Below are 21765 nucleotides of genomic sequence, written 5' to 3'. Positions count from 1 at the left end.
GCCGTATGGGAAGGCAAACCCTTCCAAGGGAATTCCACTGGAATCCAGTTAGAGGTTGGCCTCTTGGCTGCAAGTGCAACTTCTTTGGGGCTGGGTTTTTTCTCCTACCAAGACTGCCCTCCCTGTGCCCAGGTCGCTAGCCCACCCCTTACCGTCTGTGAGAGTCTGGAAGCACATCTTGCCGCTGAATTTGCCATAGCCAGCCACAGTGCGGGCTCGAACCTGCACCACATACACCATGCCTGGCCGCAGGCCGTCGATTCGCGCTGTGTTGGTCTGGCTCCTGGCCATGGAAGAGTTGAACTCATTGTGCTCCTGAAAAAGAGCAAGGGGAGTGTTCAGCGACCCCCCCCTCCTGAGTGCTGCACCCCCAGCCTGCTCCACCCTGGAGCACCCATGTTCCATCACTTCTTGGTTTTGCTGATCCGCTAGAAGTTCTGGCCAGCCCCAGGCCATCCCTCTGAATGGGGACAGACTGTCCTGGACTGAGGGAACAAAGAATTGGCACTGGACCATGGAGTGGCTACACTCTGAAGAGAGTAAGCAAAAACTGAGCCCTCAGGGCCTGGCCGGAGGACTCATGGTCATCTTCTACTCCTCCCCCATCCAGGGTTCAGAGGTAGAATAACAAAGCACATCCATCTTTGTGAAACCCTGTTCAGTCTCTGACCTCAGCAGAAGCGCCCTGGGCAGACTGGCCGCCCTATGCCTGCCTTGCTTCTGCTGAGATGTGTTCTTTCGTCTCCTCACTGAGGATCTCCCTAATCACTCCTCACAATGGCTGTACTAGATCACCCTGTCAGCTCCCTCGAGTACTTCCATTCTGCTGAAGAGGCTGAGACCAGGCTGGAGTACCTCCCACACCTGCTTCCGCCTTGACCTTGACTTGTGTCTGTCTGGGTAGGTCCCCATTCCAGTTCCCCCTCCACCATCTTCCAGGGAATGCATGTCCCTTCTCCTTGGACAGCAGGCCCTGTGTTCTCACACCTCCTACCTATTTAGGGGTCAGTCCGGCCCTCCTGTCTGTCATTCTCTCCAAATCCTTCTGTCCTATCCGTCACAGCTCCTGGTATCTGTACGTGTGCCCTCTGGTTTGCACAGATGTTGCTTGTGTTTCTTGTCCTTCTGGCTCCTCTACCCATCGCAACTTGCTTCCTCTCTTAGCTGCTGATCTTATGCAACATTTGATTTGTGCCTGGATTTTGTAGCCTCCCATCTTTTCTGCTCTTCCTTTCCCACCAAATCTAAATTTCTTTCCTAAAAAAGATCTCTTACCTTCCCTAAAACTATTATCAGCAAAAAAACAAAAACAAAAAGCACCTTCTAAATCTGGGCGTACAAACCCCTCGTAATGAACTAAGTTCCAATCCCTCACATGCCCCTAAATTGCCACCTTGCTGCCCCTCCAAGGACCACACCCTGGCCACAGGGCCTTTGATTAGGCTGTTTTCCCAGCTTGAAACTCTTCTGTCCAGGGCACCCCTATGCCCTCCAGATCCCTTAAGCCTACACCTCCCAAGGCCGCCTCTTCTAGGAGGGCTTCCCTTACTACTCCAGCCACAAACTTTCCTCATTGCTGTCCTTCATCATTACAGATCACTCTCAACAACTTGGATACACCAGCCTGCTGTCATCATTTCCAGACGAGCATCATGGAGATCCAAGTGTGCAGGAGCAAGAGTTTAGAGTCTGGGCTTGTTCCTGTCCGCACCATGAATCTTAGAGCAAAATGGGGACATCAGTGAAAATGAAGAGCTCGAGCCCCTGGTAGGGAGCACCTGAAGTCCCCTGTGCAGGCCTGAGGTACTGTGACAAGTTCTAGGCATAACAGTTCTCAAGGGAGAGTGACAAATGAGGAGAAAGCTGATGACGAGAGGTCTCTAAGCCACGTCCTCAGTCCAGTGACAGATAAAACTTGGGGAACTGAGCCAGCACAGAAAAATACAGCATAATGATAAGAAATTATCTTTGTCCTGAAATTTGTAAAAGTCTATTTTGCAAAGGCAAGGACGGCCTGATGTGTGTTCATTCATTCATTCATTTGACCAGGCAGTCACAGTTATGACACACTGAGTGCCATACACAGGCTGAGTGCCACACACAGGCTGCAGGTACCAAGTCACGGTCCTCTCCTCTGCGGACACAACATTTTGTGGCGTGGACCAGAACACAGACAGATGATGGCAACAGTGTTGACTGAGTGCCCTGGCAGAGGGCAGCTTAAGGAGTTGTGGGAGAACAGCAGAAGGGTCACTCAGCCCAGATGACAAGGAAGTTGGGAGAGGCTCAGAGAAGAGTGACGTGAGTTGAGTTCTGAAAGGTAAAGGAAATTAGCCACATGGATGAGTGTGGGAAGTGGGTACTGAATAGAATATCCCATGAGAACAGAATAAAGCATACAAAAGCAAAGCTTAAGGGAGTTCAGGAGCCTGCAAGTGAGTGGGCATATCTGCAGTGTGGGTGGCACAGGAGGCGGTGATGGGTGCTTTGGAAGCAGCTGAAAGGGACCACAGGTCAGAGGCTAGCTTCGATAGGCAGGTGAAAGTTACAAAGAGGCCCATGTGCACCCTAATGGAGGGCCCATCCACTGGCATCTGGGAGAGACTGCTTGGGGAAGGGCTACCCATTTATCATGTGATCTATTTAAAAAGCAGGCGGATTCTCTACCACCACCACCAATCAGGGATCCAGCAGAAAGAAGGCTATCCACTGCAAAGGGATTTAGTCAAGATTTTTGGTCATTACTATCTGTCGACACGCTAGAGATCTGAGATCTGAAACTATGAAAATCCTCTCACCTTGCAAGTTAGGACAAAATCCCATTGTTACAAAGTCCAGGTGGCTTCCTAAATTCTCTGGTTTTACTGGAAACTATGGAAGTATGCACTGCTTGAAATAAGCATTGACTGGGCAGCTCTTTTACTGAAAAACGTGTTTTAGTCTACTGGCATTTGAATTTTGAGGGAAAAACATTAACCCATTATCATTTACAGTCCATACGTTCAAGAAGTTCAGTGATTAAACTCAGTATCAGTCTTTGTTCTCTTCAAAACCATTAATCAACTTCAGGCAAATGACTTAAGGTGAAGGGCAAAGTTGCTTTTTTTTTTTTTTTTTGGTTGCTTATGACTGATTTTATAAGTATGTGAAGACAGAGGCTGTGGCTGTTAGAAGGAGACCACATCTCCCTTATTTCTCCATCCCCAGCATTTGGCACAGGCTGGCACCCCCGGGTGCTCAACCACTCAGTGCTGAATGAATGAACAAACAGCGACTTCAGACCAGTTATCTGAAACAATCTACTGAGCACAAGACATCGCTATGGCCTGAAAGAGTTTCTATGAGAAAATGATCCTAAAATCTGAAGGGTAGAAATTCCCAAAGGCCTAAACCAACGCATTCTAGCCTAGACAGTTAATAGGGAAAGCGAGTAAACGTCTGAACGCTTCATCACTGAGACAGCCGAGAGCAGACGGGGCTGCTTCTCCCATGGTTTCCTACAAGAGCTGCCACCGGGAGTGAAAAGCACTACAAGACAGTAAATGAGAGAGAATGATGAATGGAAATATATTAAAATGGGGACAGAGATGAACATGGGAGAGCCTCTGGGAGTGTCATCAGCTCGATGGCTTCTGAGCTCTCTATTAATGAGCTGTTGGAAGACGCGAAAGCCTCACTGATTCCATTCACAGAGCTGAAATTGGACGGTGTCGTGAGCACAAACCAAGAGGGTGATGTGGGGCAGGAGAGCCAGGGAGGGCTTTCAGGGGCTGGAAAACTGCAGCCCATGGCCAGCTACTTGTTCTTGTAAATGAAGTTTTAGTAGAATCCAGCCACGCGCATCTACTGACATTTTATTCCCTGGGACTGCTTTCCTGCTACAAAGGCAAAGTTGAGTAGTTGGGATAGAGGCTCTATGGCTCGTGAGCCTAAAATATTTACTACCTTTGCAGTAGAATTTTACTGACTCCTGATTTAGAAGAAGTGGCCCAGTGGGTTTGTTTCCGGTTTTTTTTGTGTGTGTTTTTTTGGTGATTAAATCCAGGACATCTAATGGATCGAGTTCTATTTGTGTTTGTATCTTCTAAAGACCAGGATTCCATGGCAGTGTGGAGCAAATAGGCAAATAATTCTGGTTACAAGCATTTGGATTTAAAATTAAGATACAATCTCTTATTTCAGAGGCCACACTAATTTTGAGATCCCCAGCATCAACATGATTGCATCCAGTTCTATGCTGAGCTTAGAAATACATTAAAATGTAATAGAAATGCTTATATCTCGGGTTCTGAGACTCTCTGGCTGTGATCTGTGTGGTCATGGTTAGTCATTTAACCTTTCTGTGACTTAGTTCTGTTTATCTATAAAGTGGCTATACCTGGCTTTCAAGAATCTTTTTTTTAAAGGTCAAAACTAATATATCTGTGAAAATCTGACACATAATGGGCACCCAATAAAGATGAATTATTTTCATTGTGGTAAATTCAAAATACCCTCACAGGGTAATGTATTTTCTTAAGTCATATTGGAAATTGCTAAGGCACTGTAACAACTTTATAATCAAGCACTTCATAAGTTCTATAGTAATCAATGCTTTGGCAAAGAATCTTTTGTGTTCCCAAGGAAAGCATTTTATTCTCTGGAGTAGGGACAATAATATGCTTCAATGAGGTGTGGAAGCTGCCTCAGGCATTGAGCTGCTGTGCATGTCTGTCTGTTAATAATTAGTATAAATTACTGAGAAGTAGGGACGTGGCCTGAAATGGGAGAATAAGCTTCCTTCAAGACATCAGAAGTGAAGGTTAAGTACTGTTTTTCAAGGGAGAGGCTTGCATGTAGAGGGAAAGGCAGTGGAGGAGCAGTGGTGAGGAAGTAAGGAGCCAAGGGACATAGGCGCGATGGCTTCAATTCTGAGCTTGTCATTCATCCCTTCACCCCTTTTCCAAGGGTGACAGCCCCTGGCACAGAAGAAGAGGAGGAGGGCTGGTGGTCTCCCATGCATTCAGCCCCTTCCCAGCAAGGCCACTTGCTCCAGGACAAAGAACTTAGGCTACAGGCTCATTTCCTAGCTGTATGACCATGGATGAGTTTTGTTTGGTTTTGTTTTAAAAAACTCTGTACAATGGGTTTCTTTACTCATATCAATGATACTAATAGTTACTACACTGAGTTGTGAGGGAGAAAGGAGATATTTATGAAGGCCCTGGCACTCAAAAGGGCGCACTAAGGTGAAATTTTTTTTTTTTTTTTTCTGAGATAAGCTACAAGGCTCAAGTTCATGTGTGTGTGGGAAGGGGGGTTGGGTGGAACCTTACTGGCGACTCTGACATCATACCATATACTGGCCACACGTGATACTCTGTTGAACTGTTAGGTCAACTTTGGTGACAAAATGAGGTCACGTGGTCAACTGGTCCAAACAGATTGGTCCAAAACATTTTGGAAAGTCAACATTTACTTTATTAACTGTTAAAAATATCTAGCAAATAAGGACCCCAAATTCAAAGCTGAATGAATATAACAGTTGCTTATGAATCCAGATGGTTTAAATTACCCCTGATTCACTGAATTTTCTGAATGAACTGTTCACATAGCCCAATATTCTCTAAATGAGTAGAATGCTGCCTGATCCTCACCTTGCTTTGTAAGCTCAGCTCTAATGGCTGAAGGGCATCCCTCCACACAGACTAGATTGGTGATCCATCTGGCCCTCCACTTTCAGGGAGGTAAATTGCTAGCACTTTATAAATGTGAAAACGGTCACCTAGGGTGGTTGAATAATTTGACAACAGCTGCATGGCTGGTTGGTTAGGAAAGGCACTGGAAGCTAGGGCTCCTGCTTCGCAGTGCTGCTGCGTCCCCCTGTCCAATGCTAGAGGGCTGGAGGTCTCCATCCTTGATCTATTTCTTGTTTCCATTCACCCACTGGATAATCTCACCCAGGCTCAGGGCTGTCACATATCTATATACTGACAACTTCCAAATGGACATCTCTAACCTGGCCCTCTCTCCTGAACTCCAGGCCTGTACATCTAACTGCCTACTCCACATCTCCCCGTGACTACTTCAAAGGCATTTTAGACATAGAGCTAAACTTCTGTCCCTTCCTTCATACCAAACATGTACTACCCACAGCGATCCCCTCCTCAGTCAATGGTGGTTACATCCTTCTAGAGGGTCAGCTAAAACCTCCCATATCCAAAATCCAACCTGTTGGAAATCCTACTGGTTCTGCCTTTAGTTTGTGTATCTGGAAATTGACTATGTTTCATCAGCTTTCTGCTTCCACTCTAATTCAAGCCACCATCATTCTTGTCTTAGATGATTGCAATATAGTAGGTCTATTTTCAACAGAACAGCCTAAAGGATCCTTTCAGATTTTGTCTCTCCTCTGCTTCTAACCCTGCTATGGATCCCCGCCTTATTTTGTGGGAAAGCTCAAGTTCTTAAGACCCACTATTATCAACTTCCTTATTACCTCTCTCTCCTACTAGTTCACCATTGCCTGCATCACTCCACTCATACTGGTCTCCTTTCCTGCTCCTTGAATCTCCAGTTGTGATCTTGCCTCAGGGCCTTTGCACAAGCTCTCTATCTCTGAGATACCTGCTTCACAACACCCTTACCTCCTTCAGACCTTTATTTAGAACTTACCTTCTCCAAGAGGCCTACATTTAGCATTCCATTTATGTTTGCAACTGACTCCTCCCCCAAATCTGACCCTTCTGATCCCATTTACCTTACTGTTCTTTTCCCTTTTACAATACTCATTTTCTAACATATTATATGATTTCCTTAGTTATTACGCTCATTTTTCATTGTCTGTCTCTTTTACTGGAAAGTAAGACCCTTGAGGAAAGGAATCTTTTTTTCTCATCACTAATATATCCTAAAATAGTACCTGTTAAATTGCAGGCACTCAATAAATACTTGCTGAACAAATAAATGAATGAATCTGGCATTTTTACATGTAATGTGCTGGGTCAGTATAGAAAACTGTATTTTCCTGGGAGTTTGCAAATGCTACATTTCACCATAGTGGGAAGAAGTCCCTACTTCTCCCAGAGACAGAGCAGGGACAACTCTGCAGGGCACTGTTTCCCTTTCTTGGCAGCAAAGGAAGAAAGGGAAAGCTTCTTGCTGTAGCCCCCAGAAGCTGCCGCTAAAAGTTAATCAAGGAAGATAATATATAAGATTTTATTTCTATTAATTTCTACCTCATTCTTTTAAGTTTCCATTGAAATATTTTTAAGTTCCGTAAATATATTAGTGCAGTAGTATATGCATATGGTTTATAAGTAAACAATCTTATATTGGACGTGCCTTATCAAAACCTTTGAAAAACACTGGTCTACAAAACCACAAAATCTTCAGAAAGTTCAGGGGACCCCTGGCAGTTTTGTAGCATCTGCAAGTGACAGCAGGGTGGTGGGTTGGAAGGTTGTCTCTTGACTTGGTACAGAAAGTGCCTAGATTTTGGAGGCTTTTGCCAGAGCAGACCTGAGAACTTCCCCAGGGAGCCTTTGGTCTCCATCACCAGATTAGATTACGACCTCCCTCAGGATTTCTCCCAATCTGTCTCCTTGTGCCCTCAGCTGGCCATCACCCAAGCAGCAGTGGCTGGCCCTGGGTCTTGCAAACCTGAAGACAGAGCTGACTCACCTTCTCATAGTACCGGATCTCATAGTCCAGGATGATGCCATTGGGTTGCTCCGGTTGTGGCCATGACAAGGTGATGCTCCTCATGGTGGCACTGACCTGGTGCATGATGGGAACGGTGGAAGGGGCTGTGGAGAGATGAAGAGACAGAACATATAAACAGACCCTCAATTACATGAGAAGTGCCATCTTTCAGAGATTAGCAGGGAGAGAAATGTCACTGAGTTTGAACCCTGCCCTTCCTTTCTCATCAACTGAGCTGGCTCTATAGGGCTCCCTGTGTGTTGCAGAATGAATGGAGTTAGGATAACCAAGGAGTGAAAGGTGATCATTTAGGACAGGGTAACACGTGTGAGGGCAGGGGCTGGAACAGACAATGTTTTCTAGGTGAGGAAGAGAAAGGCTTCACCAAAACAAGAGGTGGTTGGAGGAACCATGGAAAAACAGTGTGGGCCGGGGAAGCTGGAGCCCATTAGGAAAGGAATGACAACAAGGACAAGTCCAGGCTTCAGACAGCAGGACAAGAGGAGCAATGGAATGTTTTTAAGCAGAAGGTGTTGAAGGAATCTCAGTCTTCCCATAATGAGCAAAGAGGTTGCAGGGAAGAGAACCTGGAGGCAAGGAAGGATGGTGAGAGAGGGGAACTGGCCAGTGCAGAATTACTGTGCAATAAAAAGGAATGTTCTAGCAAACATGTTTTTCTGAGACTGCGTGTAAGATTTTGCTGCACTTCCAAAGAAAGAGAGGAGGCATCTCTCAAAAAGTCATGAACACAGACCAACAACAGAGTTCTCGCAGGCTTCTGTCAGTTTTCCAAACGAGGGCATTTGCAATAAAGAGCTCGCCCATATAAATGAGGAAACGATACACGAACCAAACATTTGGAAACAGGATAATAATTCCAAAATCTGTGAAGTGGTTTGAAATCTCTGTTTGGAAATAATGTTATTTATTTCCCAATTCAACATTTTTCACACGGCGCAAGTGAAATAAAAGCAGTCTGGAAATAAAAAATGAGGGTTGTCTTTTGAGGGGAAGAGGCGGGTAATGGATGGGGCTTCGGCCTGCGCCCTGCTCAGGGGCTGTTCCGCTGAGTCCTGGCCCTTCTGCAACGATGAAGGTCGTTTCCTCACACACACTCCACTTTACAGGTTTCCTCTGGGAACCACGGCTGGCCGACATTTACTATCCTCTATTTAAGTTAACAGGTTCCCCTCTGGAACTGCAGAGCATGGCCACCAGGTCCCGGGAGGCGGGGGAGAGGAGGGAGCGCTGCATCCGTGCTCCATCCACCGCTTGCTGGCCCTGCGGGGAGCATCCACATGTGATGGGCCTGGGCAGGGGGTGGCCATGGGGAGCACCTGTTCTGAGGTGCACACAGTCCGGGAGCCATAAAGAGAGCAGTGGGAGAGTGCTGTGAGGCGACATTAAAATCAGTGTCTGCCTGGGACTTCGCACAGTTCCCACTGGAGACCTTGTGGAGGCCGTGAAAATGCGTCCCTCAGAGCTCCTACACTATGGGAGCATAATCGGCTAACGGCCCCAGCTGCTGGCTCTGCAGTCCATCATCACATTCACAGAGGGCCCTGCTTCCCACGGCTGCTCCCAGCCGGTGACTGAGAGTGGCTGGGATGTTAAGACAGGCCTATTCCTGACTCTTTGGATGGGCAACTTTCACTCAAAGACTCCCCTTCCTTGTAACAGCACCGCAGTCTCAGGCTCTACCTACCCAATCCTCCTGCCTTCCCTCTCTCCTTTAGAAGGATCAGACCTTCATTCCAGCCTCCTTTGGCTTCCACCCCCTTTCTCAATCTCTGGAACATCTAATCCCATCTTGGTGTCTTCTCTGAAGAAGGACTGAACTCATGCAGTCCTAAATCCTCCTATAATTTCCCTATCTGGTAGTCTCTCCTCGGCCCTGTTGTGTCCCCAGCAATGGGAGGCTCACTGCCTCTAGAAGCTGCTGCTCCATACTTGAGTAACTCTCACCAATTTCCAGTCTTCCTTATCTGAAATCTGTCTTCTTCCTGCCAGTCTCAGTTCTGCCAACTGAAGTAATATAGAATGTTCCCTTTCCACAGAATAGCTTGTCAGATAGCTCAAGAAACTAGTTAGGTCTCCCCTGAGTCTTTCCTGCTGAAAAGAGCGGCCAGATGCTATAAACATTTCTCCCATGATATGCTGCCAACCTGAGGTGGCTGTTTTCCAAATGGGGCTCATGTTATCTAAATCTCTGTGTAGGCGTGAGGCCCAGAGGTGAACCCAATTCTCCCACTGCTGTTTAAGCAACAAAGATGAGAGTTAAACTAATATCTACCATGATCTGTGTACTGTACATCTATGAATGTGACCATGTGGATCAAAGACACGTCCCTGCTACCCAGTTCTGAATTCACAGGCAAATATCACCTGTAGGTTTCCCCATGGTGTGGTCCTCATCTTTTGACTGTAGAGTTGGCTTTTGACTACAGAGATTTACATGGGTCTTTTTACCTTTATGATGTTAAACTTGGCCTATTGATCTAGTTAAACTGTAATAATTTGTGATCCTGATTCAACCATCAAATGCCTCTTCTCTTCCTCCCAACTTAGTACCATGCCTGGTTCATTAATTAATTAATGAAACAACGATGTATTGAGCTTCAGCCATGTGCCAGTCTCCATTTTAAGTTCTGGAGATTCCATAGTGAATGAAATAAAGTTTCCTGTCCTTGCAGAACTTATTTTCTAGTGGAAGGATTCAGAGACTAGGTATAATAAATCAATCAGTCACAAGGTAAGTAAAAAATATTAAGTAGAACAGGGAAAAAGTGGAGCAGAAAAGAAAGGATATAGAACACCAAAGTGTATGAACTTGGCCTAAAGAAGGTTGCAATTCTAAGCCACGTGGTCGGCAAGGCCTTGCTTGAGAAGTAGGTGCAGGAAAATAGGGTTGAAGGAGGGGACAGGGGGAGCCGGGAGAATGGCTGGGAGAAGAGCATTTGAGAGGTTGGGGCCAGGGTGAAGCTTCTGATCTGGGAGCAGCCTGGTGTTTCAGTGAAGAGCCACTGAGACTGGAACAAAAACAAGGTCACAAAGGGTAGGACCCTGAGAGACACTAAAAGGACTTTTGCTTCTATTCTGAGTGAGATGGGGAGCCCTGGGAGGGTCATAAACGTGGGAGTGATGTAGTCTAACTTGCATGTTAACAGTATCACCCTATGCTGTGTTGAGAATGGAATGCAGGGACTGGGTAAAAAGCCAAAATACCTATCATAACACTATTATAGTAATCCAGCTGCAAGATCACGGTCACTTGGACCAGGCTCGGAACAGTGGAAGTGGGGAGAGTAGAGTGGTCAGATTCTCAATACATTTAGAATGTCTCAATGGGTGTGGGATGTGGAAGAAATAAGAGAGTCAAAATGACTCCAAGGGTTTGGCCTGAGCAACTGGAAGAGTGGGGCTGCCATGAACTGAGATCGGGAAAGACATCAGGAGAAGCATTTGGGGAGGAAAGAGCTAGTGCTCCTATTAGGTGTAAGATGCCAAGACGCCCCAGGGTACACGCTGAGTAGGCAAATGCATGCATGAGAGGTCCAGACTGGAGAGAGAAATTTAGAGCCATCAGTATTTCGAACATACTGAAAACAGCTGGACTGACAGCGATCCCCAAGAGAAGGAGGGAAACAGAATATATATTCGAAGATTCAGGAAATGAGGAGAAAACAGCCAAGGGGCCTGAGAAAAAAGGGCCTACAAGGTAAAAGGGAACAAGAAGTGTGATCGCCTAGAAACCAAGTGGCAATCGGCGTTCCCAGGAGAAGAGAGCGTGCGAAATGTGGCTGCTAAGTCACGAAGACTGAGACCGGGAACTGAGCGTGGATTTAGCAACAGGCTGACGGCTAACCGTGTGCGTGGCCCGTGATCAGCTTGCCCAAGACCTCATGTGCAGTGTGCAGAGCCACGGAAAGGGTGAAGGTGCTTCAAGGAAGGTGAGGCAGTTTCCAGAGTCAGTAAGATCACTGGGGGGTCCTGACGGGCCCACCAAGATGGACGGAGAATTGCTCCTGATGAGCCTGCTCCCCTCGCCCTATTTGCTGTGCAGGGCAGCTGCCCTTTCAGACCCATGTGAAACACAATTTCCATGTTGTTAATCATGTCAGTGCCATGCAGCTTTTCAGGATCCTTCTGCCTCAAGACCTGAGGCATCACATATTAAAAATGGGAAAGATTGCCCCGTCTGGTTTGGCTCAGTGGTCAGAATGCCGGCCTGTGGACTGAAGGGTCCTGGGTTCGATTCCAGCCAAGGGCACGCACCTTGGTTGCAGGCTTGATTCCTGGCCCCGGTTGGGGTGAATGTGGGAGGCAACCAATCAATGTGTCTCTCTCACATCGGTGTTTTTTTTTCTCTCTCTCCCTTCCACTCTCTCTGAAAAGCAATGGAAAAAATATCCTTGCGTGAGGATTAAAAAAAAAAAGCAACTGGAAAGATTAATCCTAACAGCCTGAGGATTTTGATGGGCTTGGTTCTTTTCTTTGCCTCTAATCCCTGGAAAGCCATCATTTAAGACTCAGTATATTTGCAAAACATTGTGCCAGGCCCCTGACCTAATTGTTGGGGACAGAAGGACAAAGAAGTCAAAGCTCTGTCCTGAAGGGCCTTGGCGTCTAGATGGGGTCAGATGGTAAAGAGGCAACCACAGGGCAGGGTGATCCAGAGGCAATCAATAGCCAAAACCCACAGAGAGAAACAACCCTGTTACACAGATGGCAAGGACCTCCCAGCAGCCAGCCAGCAGCGCGCATCCGGGAGAAGCTGCCAGAGGGTGAAGTTCACCACCACTTGCATTTCTCAGATTTATGGAGATGACACAAAACTCACAGACCCCATGGCAGGCTGTTTATCCTCACACTGGTCACTCTAAGTGTCTTACATTTTAATTGAGATGGGATTTAGCACATAGGAGAAAGTGAGCAAGTATTATCCTTGCTCCCTGAAAATCGGGGGCAGCTTCCACTTGGTGCTCTGCCATCGATGACCAACTACAGCGATACACTTGTTATTTCCAAACGCAATGCCACCTCTAGACCTGGTGTTTTACATGCTATGAAACCTTCAAAGGAGAAAATAAAAATGAGCTCAGGCACCCACTCAAACACCAACTGCTTCTAGCAAAACTAAGGCAGGTTAGGGAGGGAGGGGAAGATTAGTTCAAGCAGCCCTGTGACCCTTGGATTTGCTGCTTCCAACAGGAAGCTCTGGCCAGCTGTCTTTTCTCCATAAACCTGGATCCTCAGATACAGGAACAGTTTTATCTAACACAGGACACTTTTGATTAAATTAAACATTCTACTGAGAAAAATAAATGAAAATAAAGAGTTCACAAAATTATTAAAATTTAGCAAATAATAAAATATAGACCTTTCTTTAGGAAAAGTAAAAAGAAAGAATTCATTTGGGGACTATTTGGAAAGAAGGTACCGAAGGCTCAAGAAAGATGTATTTGTCCTAAAAAAGAGATACTCAGAAAACCCCAAACAGAACCAAAATTTCCTTGCACTCCACCAAATAAAGAGGCTCACCCAACAGGGAGCTGGGATCCAAAGCAGAGAGTGGGGAAGCAATGAAGAGTGTCCTGCCTGTCGCTGAGGAAAACACCAACTAGGATTTGAACAGAATCAGAACCAGGAGTGTCTGATAAGAGAACCAATATAAGAGGCCCTTTCATGTGTCAGAAGCAGAAAGAGACTCCAACTTCAAACTTCATTGGTCAAGGGGCTGGGGATGGAGACGATGCAAAGGCAGGCTGAGCGAGTGAGACTTTATCTCTGTTTTTGCCCAGGAAGACTTTGGGGACCTCTCATTCCCGAACTGCTTTTGAAGCAGACAGATCCAAGATAGCATATCACTTTCAGCAGAGAAAGGGCACCGAATGTTCTCGCCTAGACTGACAAATGATGTGTGGATAAATCGTGGGGACAGGATGGCCCCAGCTGCAAGTTATGAAAGAACTCACTGATGACACAGGGCAAGTGTGGGCCACAACTGGTCATAGTTCACTGCCAGGGGCATCAGGGATGGGGTCTGCTGACCACCAACCAGCCCTCCAATTGTAAGAAGGGCTCCAAAGGAGACTGTAGGGCCTGCAATCCTGTGGGACTAAGGCTGGGTCTGGAATAGTGGCATGAATCTATCTTGGAAATTAATAACCCAAAACTTGGACCCTAGAGTCTCAGTGTGCAGAAGCTTTGCTGTCATATCTCAGGTTCACCTGACCCATAATTTTATATTCGTAACATTCCTTGACCCTTTAATTTAGTTAGTGATATGGTCACGTTCAAAGTTTTCTTCTTCCCCATTTTGTTTTCTGTATTTGATAGGGGAATTTCCCCTTAACAATTAAGCATCTCAGATTTCAAAATATGAGAATAAGTTAACAGTATGTTTTTTTCCCCTAGAACAATTGCTAAGTTCTAATGTATTATCTTTGCTTATTAAAATCATTTCTTAATGTCTTAATTGATTTTTGTGTCAAAGTAATTCTTTAAACAGTTTTAACCATAACCCATTTGGGATATAACAAATCATATAACAGTTTGTTATGTTGAAATATTTTATTTAAAACATCAAAAGTATTTATATTTTAAACAAAAATAATAGCAAAACACCATACATTCAAAATCAAGTTGATCTATTGGAACAAAATGTTAGAAGAGGTTATAAAAGTATGAAACAGATTTCAGAGCTTAGCAAATCTCATCTAAAGAAAAGAATGGGGCTTCTGTGAGTGAAAATCATTCCAGGACAGCCTTGTTCTGAAGCCACCTCTCACCTGCCCTAGGAGCTGAAGTCACAGCTGAGCTTCCTCTACTTTGGCTCATATGACAGCCCCAGCAAGTCTCCTGGAAGAGAAATGGCCTTTCCAGTTAGGGGGACATTCATAGCTGTATTTTCCAAGAATGCCCATAGAAAGGGGAACCTATCTGCTTCCCCACAGTAAGTAACTGGACAGGGCCCGGGAGCTTTCCCAGGCCCTTTATATGGTTTGTGGGGGTAGGTCCTCACAGTGACCCCTCAGAGCAAAGCAGCTGCCCCAGCCTGAACAGTGTGCATCTGAGGTTTGGTATCTCTTCTACCATCCTGGGCCTTGCATTTTTTTAGGACAAATATCCCTTAGTTAATGGACATTGTTTCTGCATTTTGGCTGTTATGACTAATGCTGTGAAGAACATTCATGTCCAAGTTTCTGTGTGGATCTGTGTTTGCCCTCTTGGAGTGTTTGGAGTGGAATTGCAGGATCATCTGTAATGCTAACCTCTTCTATTCTCCCCAGACTAGCATTTCTCAGTCCAATCATCCTAGACTAACCACCTGCAATCTATACCATAGATCCAAGCTATGAGGAAATAAGGTAGAGTAAGAAATAGTAAAGAGCCTAGGACCCCAGCTCAGGGCAGTAGAAATGAGCAGAAATAAAAAGAGGCCAAAGTCAGGGCCCTAAAGATTGCTGCAGAGGAAGGAGGCTTCCTACTCTGGCTCTGCCATCTGCTTACTGTGTGATCTTGGGCTAAGGTGACAACATTTGGGCCTCAAATTCATCAACTGTAAAACAGGAATATTAATCCTTACATATTATAAATTTTTTATATGTTCTGAGGATGTGCCCTGTGTAGTCTCTTGTGCCTTCTAGCTAGCTCCAGTCTACCGGGCCAGGGGACTTGCTGACCACCCCAACATTTCCTTCTGCAAACACCACTGTTCACATATGCACACCAGTTTCCCAGGGTACATATGAAAAGCACAGTCCAGTGACAGCCTTGGGTATTCATTAAAATATATATTTGAGGAGATAAATAAGCATATCAATCCAGCCAGGGTGGAGGTGCTGGGTGAGAATGGGCTTGGAGAAAAAGGAAGGCATGCTGAGGGGTCCCCAGAGGGTGGTGTGATAAATGTTTCAGAAGACAGATGGCTTCCTGTGATATCTCGAGATGACTGGAAGTTTTTGGAAAGTGATCTAGGAAATTAACAATGGGGTGCCTTGTCCTGAGAAGGAGACTCTGTGGCTCTGGAGAGGGCGTGTGCCACTGCCCACACTTCCTATGCTATGACTCAGGCCTGGGAGTCACGGGTCCTGCACTGGCTCGGTCGCCTTTCTCCTGGACTTGCCATCACATCAGTATCTCCTTATACCTAATGTCCTGTCCCAACTCCCTTGTCTATCTCTTCACTTCAAAAGACTGCAGCAAGGTTAATCGTTCCAAAGCTCAATTTACCCATGTTATTCTGATGCTTAAAAACCTTCAATGGCTCCTCACTGAAAAAAGTCCCCACTCCCTCTGTTAATTTAACAATGTGACAGCCACTGGGCAGTCCAGGCTGCTCCCTCTGTTCCCTCTCAGGAACCCGCTGCTCTCATCTAACTGCTCCATTCACCACATCCCAGCAGAAATCAGCTTTTGGGTCTCTGCCTGTTGACCACCCTTCTGGCCACCTCTCTGTATAACCCCACCCAGCCTTCAGAGGCTCAGGTCAGGCCTCACTGTGCCCTGGCTTAGCTCTGCCAGGCCAGGCCCACCAGAGCTCCCCTTTCCTCCATCCAACTCAAAGCCCTTCTGTAATAACTCATTGGGGTGTAACAGCTGCCTTGAGACACAGTGCATGTCAATCTAACTTTCCAGGGGCTCATCTGTGCTCTCCATCCCTGGAGTCAATTCTTTAGGGCAGACATCATGGTCTTAGCCTCTTCCCACTGTGTTAGCACCTAATATATGTTCGGGAAAACTTTACCTTTATTGGAATTGTTGCAGGATCTTCTCTAAAAACATTAGACGTAAAAGGGGTCAGAGAATCACATAGTTACCCCTAACATGGATATCGGCCTTCAAAGGAGAAAGGTGTGGGGGGAGGGGTGGCAAGGCTGTGATTCTGCAACAGGCAACTGGGGAGGAAGATAAATGGGTTTAAAAATGGCAGTTCCAGGGGACTGGGGACAGGCAGGAGCTGAGAGGCTGGGGCAGGTCATCCCATCTCACAGGGATGCATCAGCTGAAATGTTAACCTAAAAACTTTTCTTCTTTTTGAGCTGTGGAATCCTTTCTTTCAATAAAATTTTCCTTGAAGCATAGTGCAAAAACAGAGTAATTCAGAGTTTCTCTGGGTGTATCAGAAGCAGGAGTCCCAGAGCCCGAAGACCAGCCCATTTTCTATCACCCAACCTGGACTCTGAAGGGTCCACAAAAAGATAAAAAATGCTGGGCAGCCTCCAGAAGTCCCAAGAGGCCTCAGATTAAATGATGTGAATTCCTAAAGGGTAGGGGTGGTGAGGTTTGGAGTGAGAAGTTGGGGGTGATGGGTTATCTTTTTCCTTATATAAAACACATTCTTAGAAAAAAAAAAACTATATTTAAATTGTTAGCTAAAGACTAGGCCCACTAGTACTGATGATGAAGAAACAGTTCACACAGATAAACTGTGCAAATGATGACTTGTGCACAGATGAGCTGTGCTTCCTATGACATTTCTATTTTAGGAGATAACTCTGTTGAGAAGGTACTTTGATAACAGGTTCTCCCTCTGTTGATGAAAACTCATTTCATTGCACAAATATGCTTGAATTTTACATTAGGAAGCCTGACTCATTAAATACGTTTGGCGCAGTAACACTTCTGGTCAAAGTAGATTAAACAAATAAGCAATTAGTTTGGAGACTGGGTATGAATAAGAAGCAGAATTAATTATTTTTCTAATTGTTTTTTCCTATTGTGGACATTGGCTTCTTGGCTTATGCTCCTGTTTGTGCCTTGAGATGACCCTGACACCCTTTCCAATCTCCCTGCTTACCTTAGAGTCACCTGGGAACAAAGGACTGCTTTGGGTGGGTGGCATCAGTTTGACTACATTGTAGAATATAGGCCGAGTCTTGTCATGGGCTCAATGATGTGGGGATGGGAAAGAAAACGAAGGTTCAGGCCTAAGTGACTGAGTCAGCCCCTCATCCTCAGACAGGTGCCTTCTTCATGTGTTTGGTTTTAAGCCAAGGAGGTGTGACAACTGGAGGTTGGGGTTGAGGGCTGCTCTAGGGATGCAGAGTAGAGTTATAGCAGAGGCCTTCATTTCTGATACTACTTCTGATTTGGGGTGGGGGGTGTATTTATTAAGATCATCCACCTGACCCTGCTAGTCATCAAAATGTGGTCCCAGATCAGCGTCACCTGGGAACTGGTAGGACATGCAGAATCTGGGGCTCCATCCCGGGTTCACTGAATCAGAAACTGAGAGTAGGGCTCAGAAATCTGTGTTTTAACAAGCCCCCCAGAGGATGCTGATGCATGCTCCAGTTTGAGAACTGTTTGTCTAGAAATCTGGAAATCAGAATGTTCAACTCTGAAAGGACAGCCAAGGTCATTTAGTTTTGTGTCAGCTCTAACAATGTATGGATTAGAGCACTGAGAATGAGAGAGGGAAATGACTCTCCTAAGTCCTCAGTGTAAGGCAGAGCCAGAAATAGCCTGGTCTCCTGTCCCAGTGCAGGCCTTCTCTTCCCTCCTCTTATGCTCTCACACCCAGCACTTTCTGAGCCCCTTGAAGATGCTCAGCATGGGGGAGGGAGTCAGGATCACATCACTCAAGGATAGAGGCTGCCTGATCCCTCAGGGAGATTGGGGTCCCCACAGAGGTGCAAGTGTGTAGAGCCCTGTGCCAGAAGAAGAGGCATCCTGGCTAGTGGGGCCCTGGGGCACCTCCTGCCTCCTAGATCCCCTCCCCTGGCTCCTTCTCCTTGTTGGGGTAACCAGAAGGTACACCAGGAAGAGAGCAAACAAGAATCCTGTGGCCCTGTGGAGGAAGGTGGCTGTGCAGAGACGTGTGAGTGGATGTGGGTTATTGTCAGGCACCCCAGGTGGCTATGAGGGCAGCCGAGGACAGATCCATCAGGACTCTTGTGGCAGTTGGGGCTAAGTGCTTGGCTCCGCCTCCTGCAAGCCTTTCAACCTCTCCTGGTGTGGAACCAGAGCGGCAGTAGCTCTGGTTTGTTGAATGTTTAATCACAGAAGGCAGTTCAGTGGAAACACTGGCACTGGAGCAGCCGCAGGAGAGAGTGAACAAAACCCTACAGCAGGCTGTGCTCCCCTTACTCCCTGGCTGTCTTGCACATGTGTTCGGCAGAGCACCCATCGCACCTGGGGGACCCACTGCCACCATCCTAAGCCTGATATCACTGCCACCAACAGAGGGCAGGGGAGCTGGACCTGTGACTGTCCTCCTGGGCCTGGAGGTCTAAGTGTCTTGGCTTTAAGGAGCCCCTCACCCTACAGGCAAGTTTCCACTCTGCAATGTCCAGTTTTGAGGCCCACCCTTCATATCGCCATTCCCACAAGGGTCCCCTTGATTTGACTCCCCAGATACCTCTGCTCTCTAGCCCTCTCAAGTGTGGCAGTTTATGATTTTACACTGGGCACACGTCAGGGTCAGGAAGTGGGCCGCGCACTCTTCCACACCATTGCTCACCATCTCCTATGCCTTCTGTAAAAATGCATTTGGCTGGGCTGCCACTCTTGAAGCTTGAAACCACTGTGTGTGTCTCCCACCATCACTCCCCAACTTGTTGAATACTTGGGCTTCCAGCTCTGTCTTCTTCTCCATCCTGAGCCTGGCCCGCCTGGGGATGACTTTAACATCCACTTGAATAGCGCACTCTGTTCCCCGACTGCCTCAACCCTTCCATGTCTGCCCATTCCTGTGGCACACCTGGATTTTGCCTCACATGAAGTTGATCCATTTTCAAAGCTACAAATTCTTCAACTATTCTGTCTCCTGACCACAACCTCTAGGAGCCCACTGCAACTCTTGTTGACCTCATCTGGCCCTCTCAGCCTCGACTTCCACCCAGTACATCAGCCTCTCCCTTATTTATATCCCTCCTTCACCAGCTTAGATTCCATTTTTGCAATAACATAATTGACAATACTCCACCCTCAGGCATGAGTTGTCTTTATCTTTCCGTATAATACAACCAGCAAAACTGAATCCACCATCAATCAACTTCCTGTAGGATCTGCTCTCCAGCAGCCACGCACAGCTGAGAAAGTCAGATAACAGGGCATACGGGCAGCTTTGTAAATATATAATCGCCAACTTCAAACGACCCTCAACACTTTCTGGAAATGCTGGATTTCTCTGGTCAAACCCATCTCCATTCTCTGCAATGACACTGCCAAACTTTCTCCATTCTCCTCAAACATTCAACCCCAATCTTTCCCTTCTCTCTCAGCAATCAAGCTTATCTCCCCCCTCACAGAGAAAACAGGAGCCTGAACATCCAACTGCATAAATAATACCTCTACTTGGGTGCCCAAAATCTCCACAAATCACACACGCACAGAACTGAATCCTCCTTCCCTTGACATCTTCCCTGAACATTCCAGGGAACCCCTGACATGTCTCCCATGTATTTGCAAAGCATCCTTTCATTCTCCAGCTTTGGTTTCTTTGTGTTTCATGTCAGCTGCCTGAGAGGCTTCCATAGGAAAGCTGCTCACTGAGGCAGATTTCCAACCCCTTCCCGAGGGCCTGTGGCCCTGTGAGAACAGTTCTCCTATACTCCCCCAGGGAGTGCCCCATTCAGCCCAACCCAAGAGCCCTGCCTCCCTGCTTAGCTGTGGCACCTCATCACTGAGCCTCAAGGCTTCCTGCTGTGCTCAAACCTCAGCGTGTCCTCCTGAAAAGCTGCCTTCCTTGCCCTCCCAGTCCTTGTCCTGCACCCACTCCATTCCAGGGCATCAGATGGGCCAACAGACACCAGAGATCCTGTCTCCACCAGCCCCCTCACAACCACCTCCTCACAAGCTTCCCTCCCCACATGCAAACCTGGTCCTGCAAACAAATGTCAGCCCGCTGGTTTAGGAGGTACCACCAGACTGTGAACATGATGTAAGGCCGGTCAGGACACCCTGGAACAGAGGACACCATGCTGAGGTGCAAGGGTTACTGGAGGAGTGTGACCTGGTCTTTTCCCTCAGGAGCCGTCAGTCTATCAGAAGAAATTATGGCCTATACACATAAACTAATGCACATTCAGCAACTCATTGTGTCATCCTGATAACCCTACAGTTCACAGAAGGACAATACGTAAGGTGCAGACAGGGTCACAGGGGCACAAATGAACACCCCGGGAGGGAGGGAGGGAGGGAGGGAGGGAAGGAAGGAAGGAAGGAAGGAAGGAAGGAAGGAAGGAAGGAAGGAAGGAAGGAAGGAAGGAAGGAAGGAAGGAAGGAAGGAAGGAAGGAAGGAAAAGACACACATTTAAAGGGCTCAATTCTGTAGCTCAGCTCTCATAAGGAAGCTAAACCCAAGGGGTTGGCAAAGAGTCTCCCTTGCACTGGAAAATATTTGTGGTCCAGTGTTGCCTTTATTTACCCAGAGCATTTAATGTGCCTTTTTTCCCCATCTCTCACATCCGCTCAGAGAAGATGTTAATTTTCTGAAATTAAACACTTAGCTTGATTACTGTTTTGTTAATTGCTGTATTCAAAAACCCCTGGTGCTCCTGCCTGTTTAACATGGATGGTGCTGTGAAAATGATAGGCACGGAGTTGGCATGCAGGTGGACAGACAACAGTTTCCGAATGCCGTCCCAGCTAGCCCCAGCGGTGCTTGCTCAAGCAGCTGGGTCCCTGCTTGTGGGGAGTGGGGCAGGCCTGGACATAGCAGGTGCCTCTCACAAGGTCATGTTTGGGGAGGACAGTGAACCCAGGAAGTCCCAAGTCTCACCAACATCTGGGAGAATGTAGGGGCTTAACTCCAATCAGAACACCCGCCCAAAGACACTTGAGGAAGGAAAGGCCACAGAGAGAACTCAAGCTGCACCATTTGTTGTGGTTATATCTTAAGTTTTGGAAAGTGAGAGCAGTCACCACTGAAAGTTAGGAAACCAAGAGCTCAGCGGAGGGCCCCTTGCAGTCTCCAGCTAGTCACTTGCTCTCTTGTGACTTTTCTGGGTCTCTTATCCCAGTCTCCATGAGTGCTGTGGGCTAGAATGTGAGCTCCACGATGCACGGGGTTTTTGGGTGTTGTTTGCTGCTGTGTTCCCAATGCCTGGAGCAGTGCATGATGCACAGAAGGCC

General features: G+C 46.8%; 1 protein-coding gene across 1 annotated transcript in view; it reads right to left on the bottom strand.

Moving 5' to 3' along the window:
- The window catches only part of EPHB1 (EPH receptor B1), a 392210-nt gene that overhangs the window by 73540 nt on the left and 296905 nt on the right, over positions 1–21765 (bottom strand). Inside the window, exons 6-7 of the mRNA XM_087824947.1 lie at positions 7663–7787; positions 153–315 (exon numbers count right to left, since the gene is read on the bottom strand). Coding sequence (XP_087681073.1) covers positions 153–315; positions 7663–7787 — 288 coding nt within the window. The remainder of the gene's footprint in view (positions 1–152; positions 316–7662; positions 7788–21765) is intronic.

The sequence above is a fragment of the Miniopterus natalensis genome, chromosome 15 (assembly GCF_054644295.1).
Source record: "Miniopterus natalensis isolate mMinNat1 chromosome 15, mMinNat1.hap1, whole genome shotgun sequence".
NCBI lineage: Eukaryota > Metazoa > Chordata > Mammalia > Chiroptera > Miniopteridae > Miniopterus > Miniopterus natalensis.
This window is presented reverse-complemented; position numbering and strand designations above follow the sequence as displayed.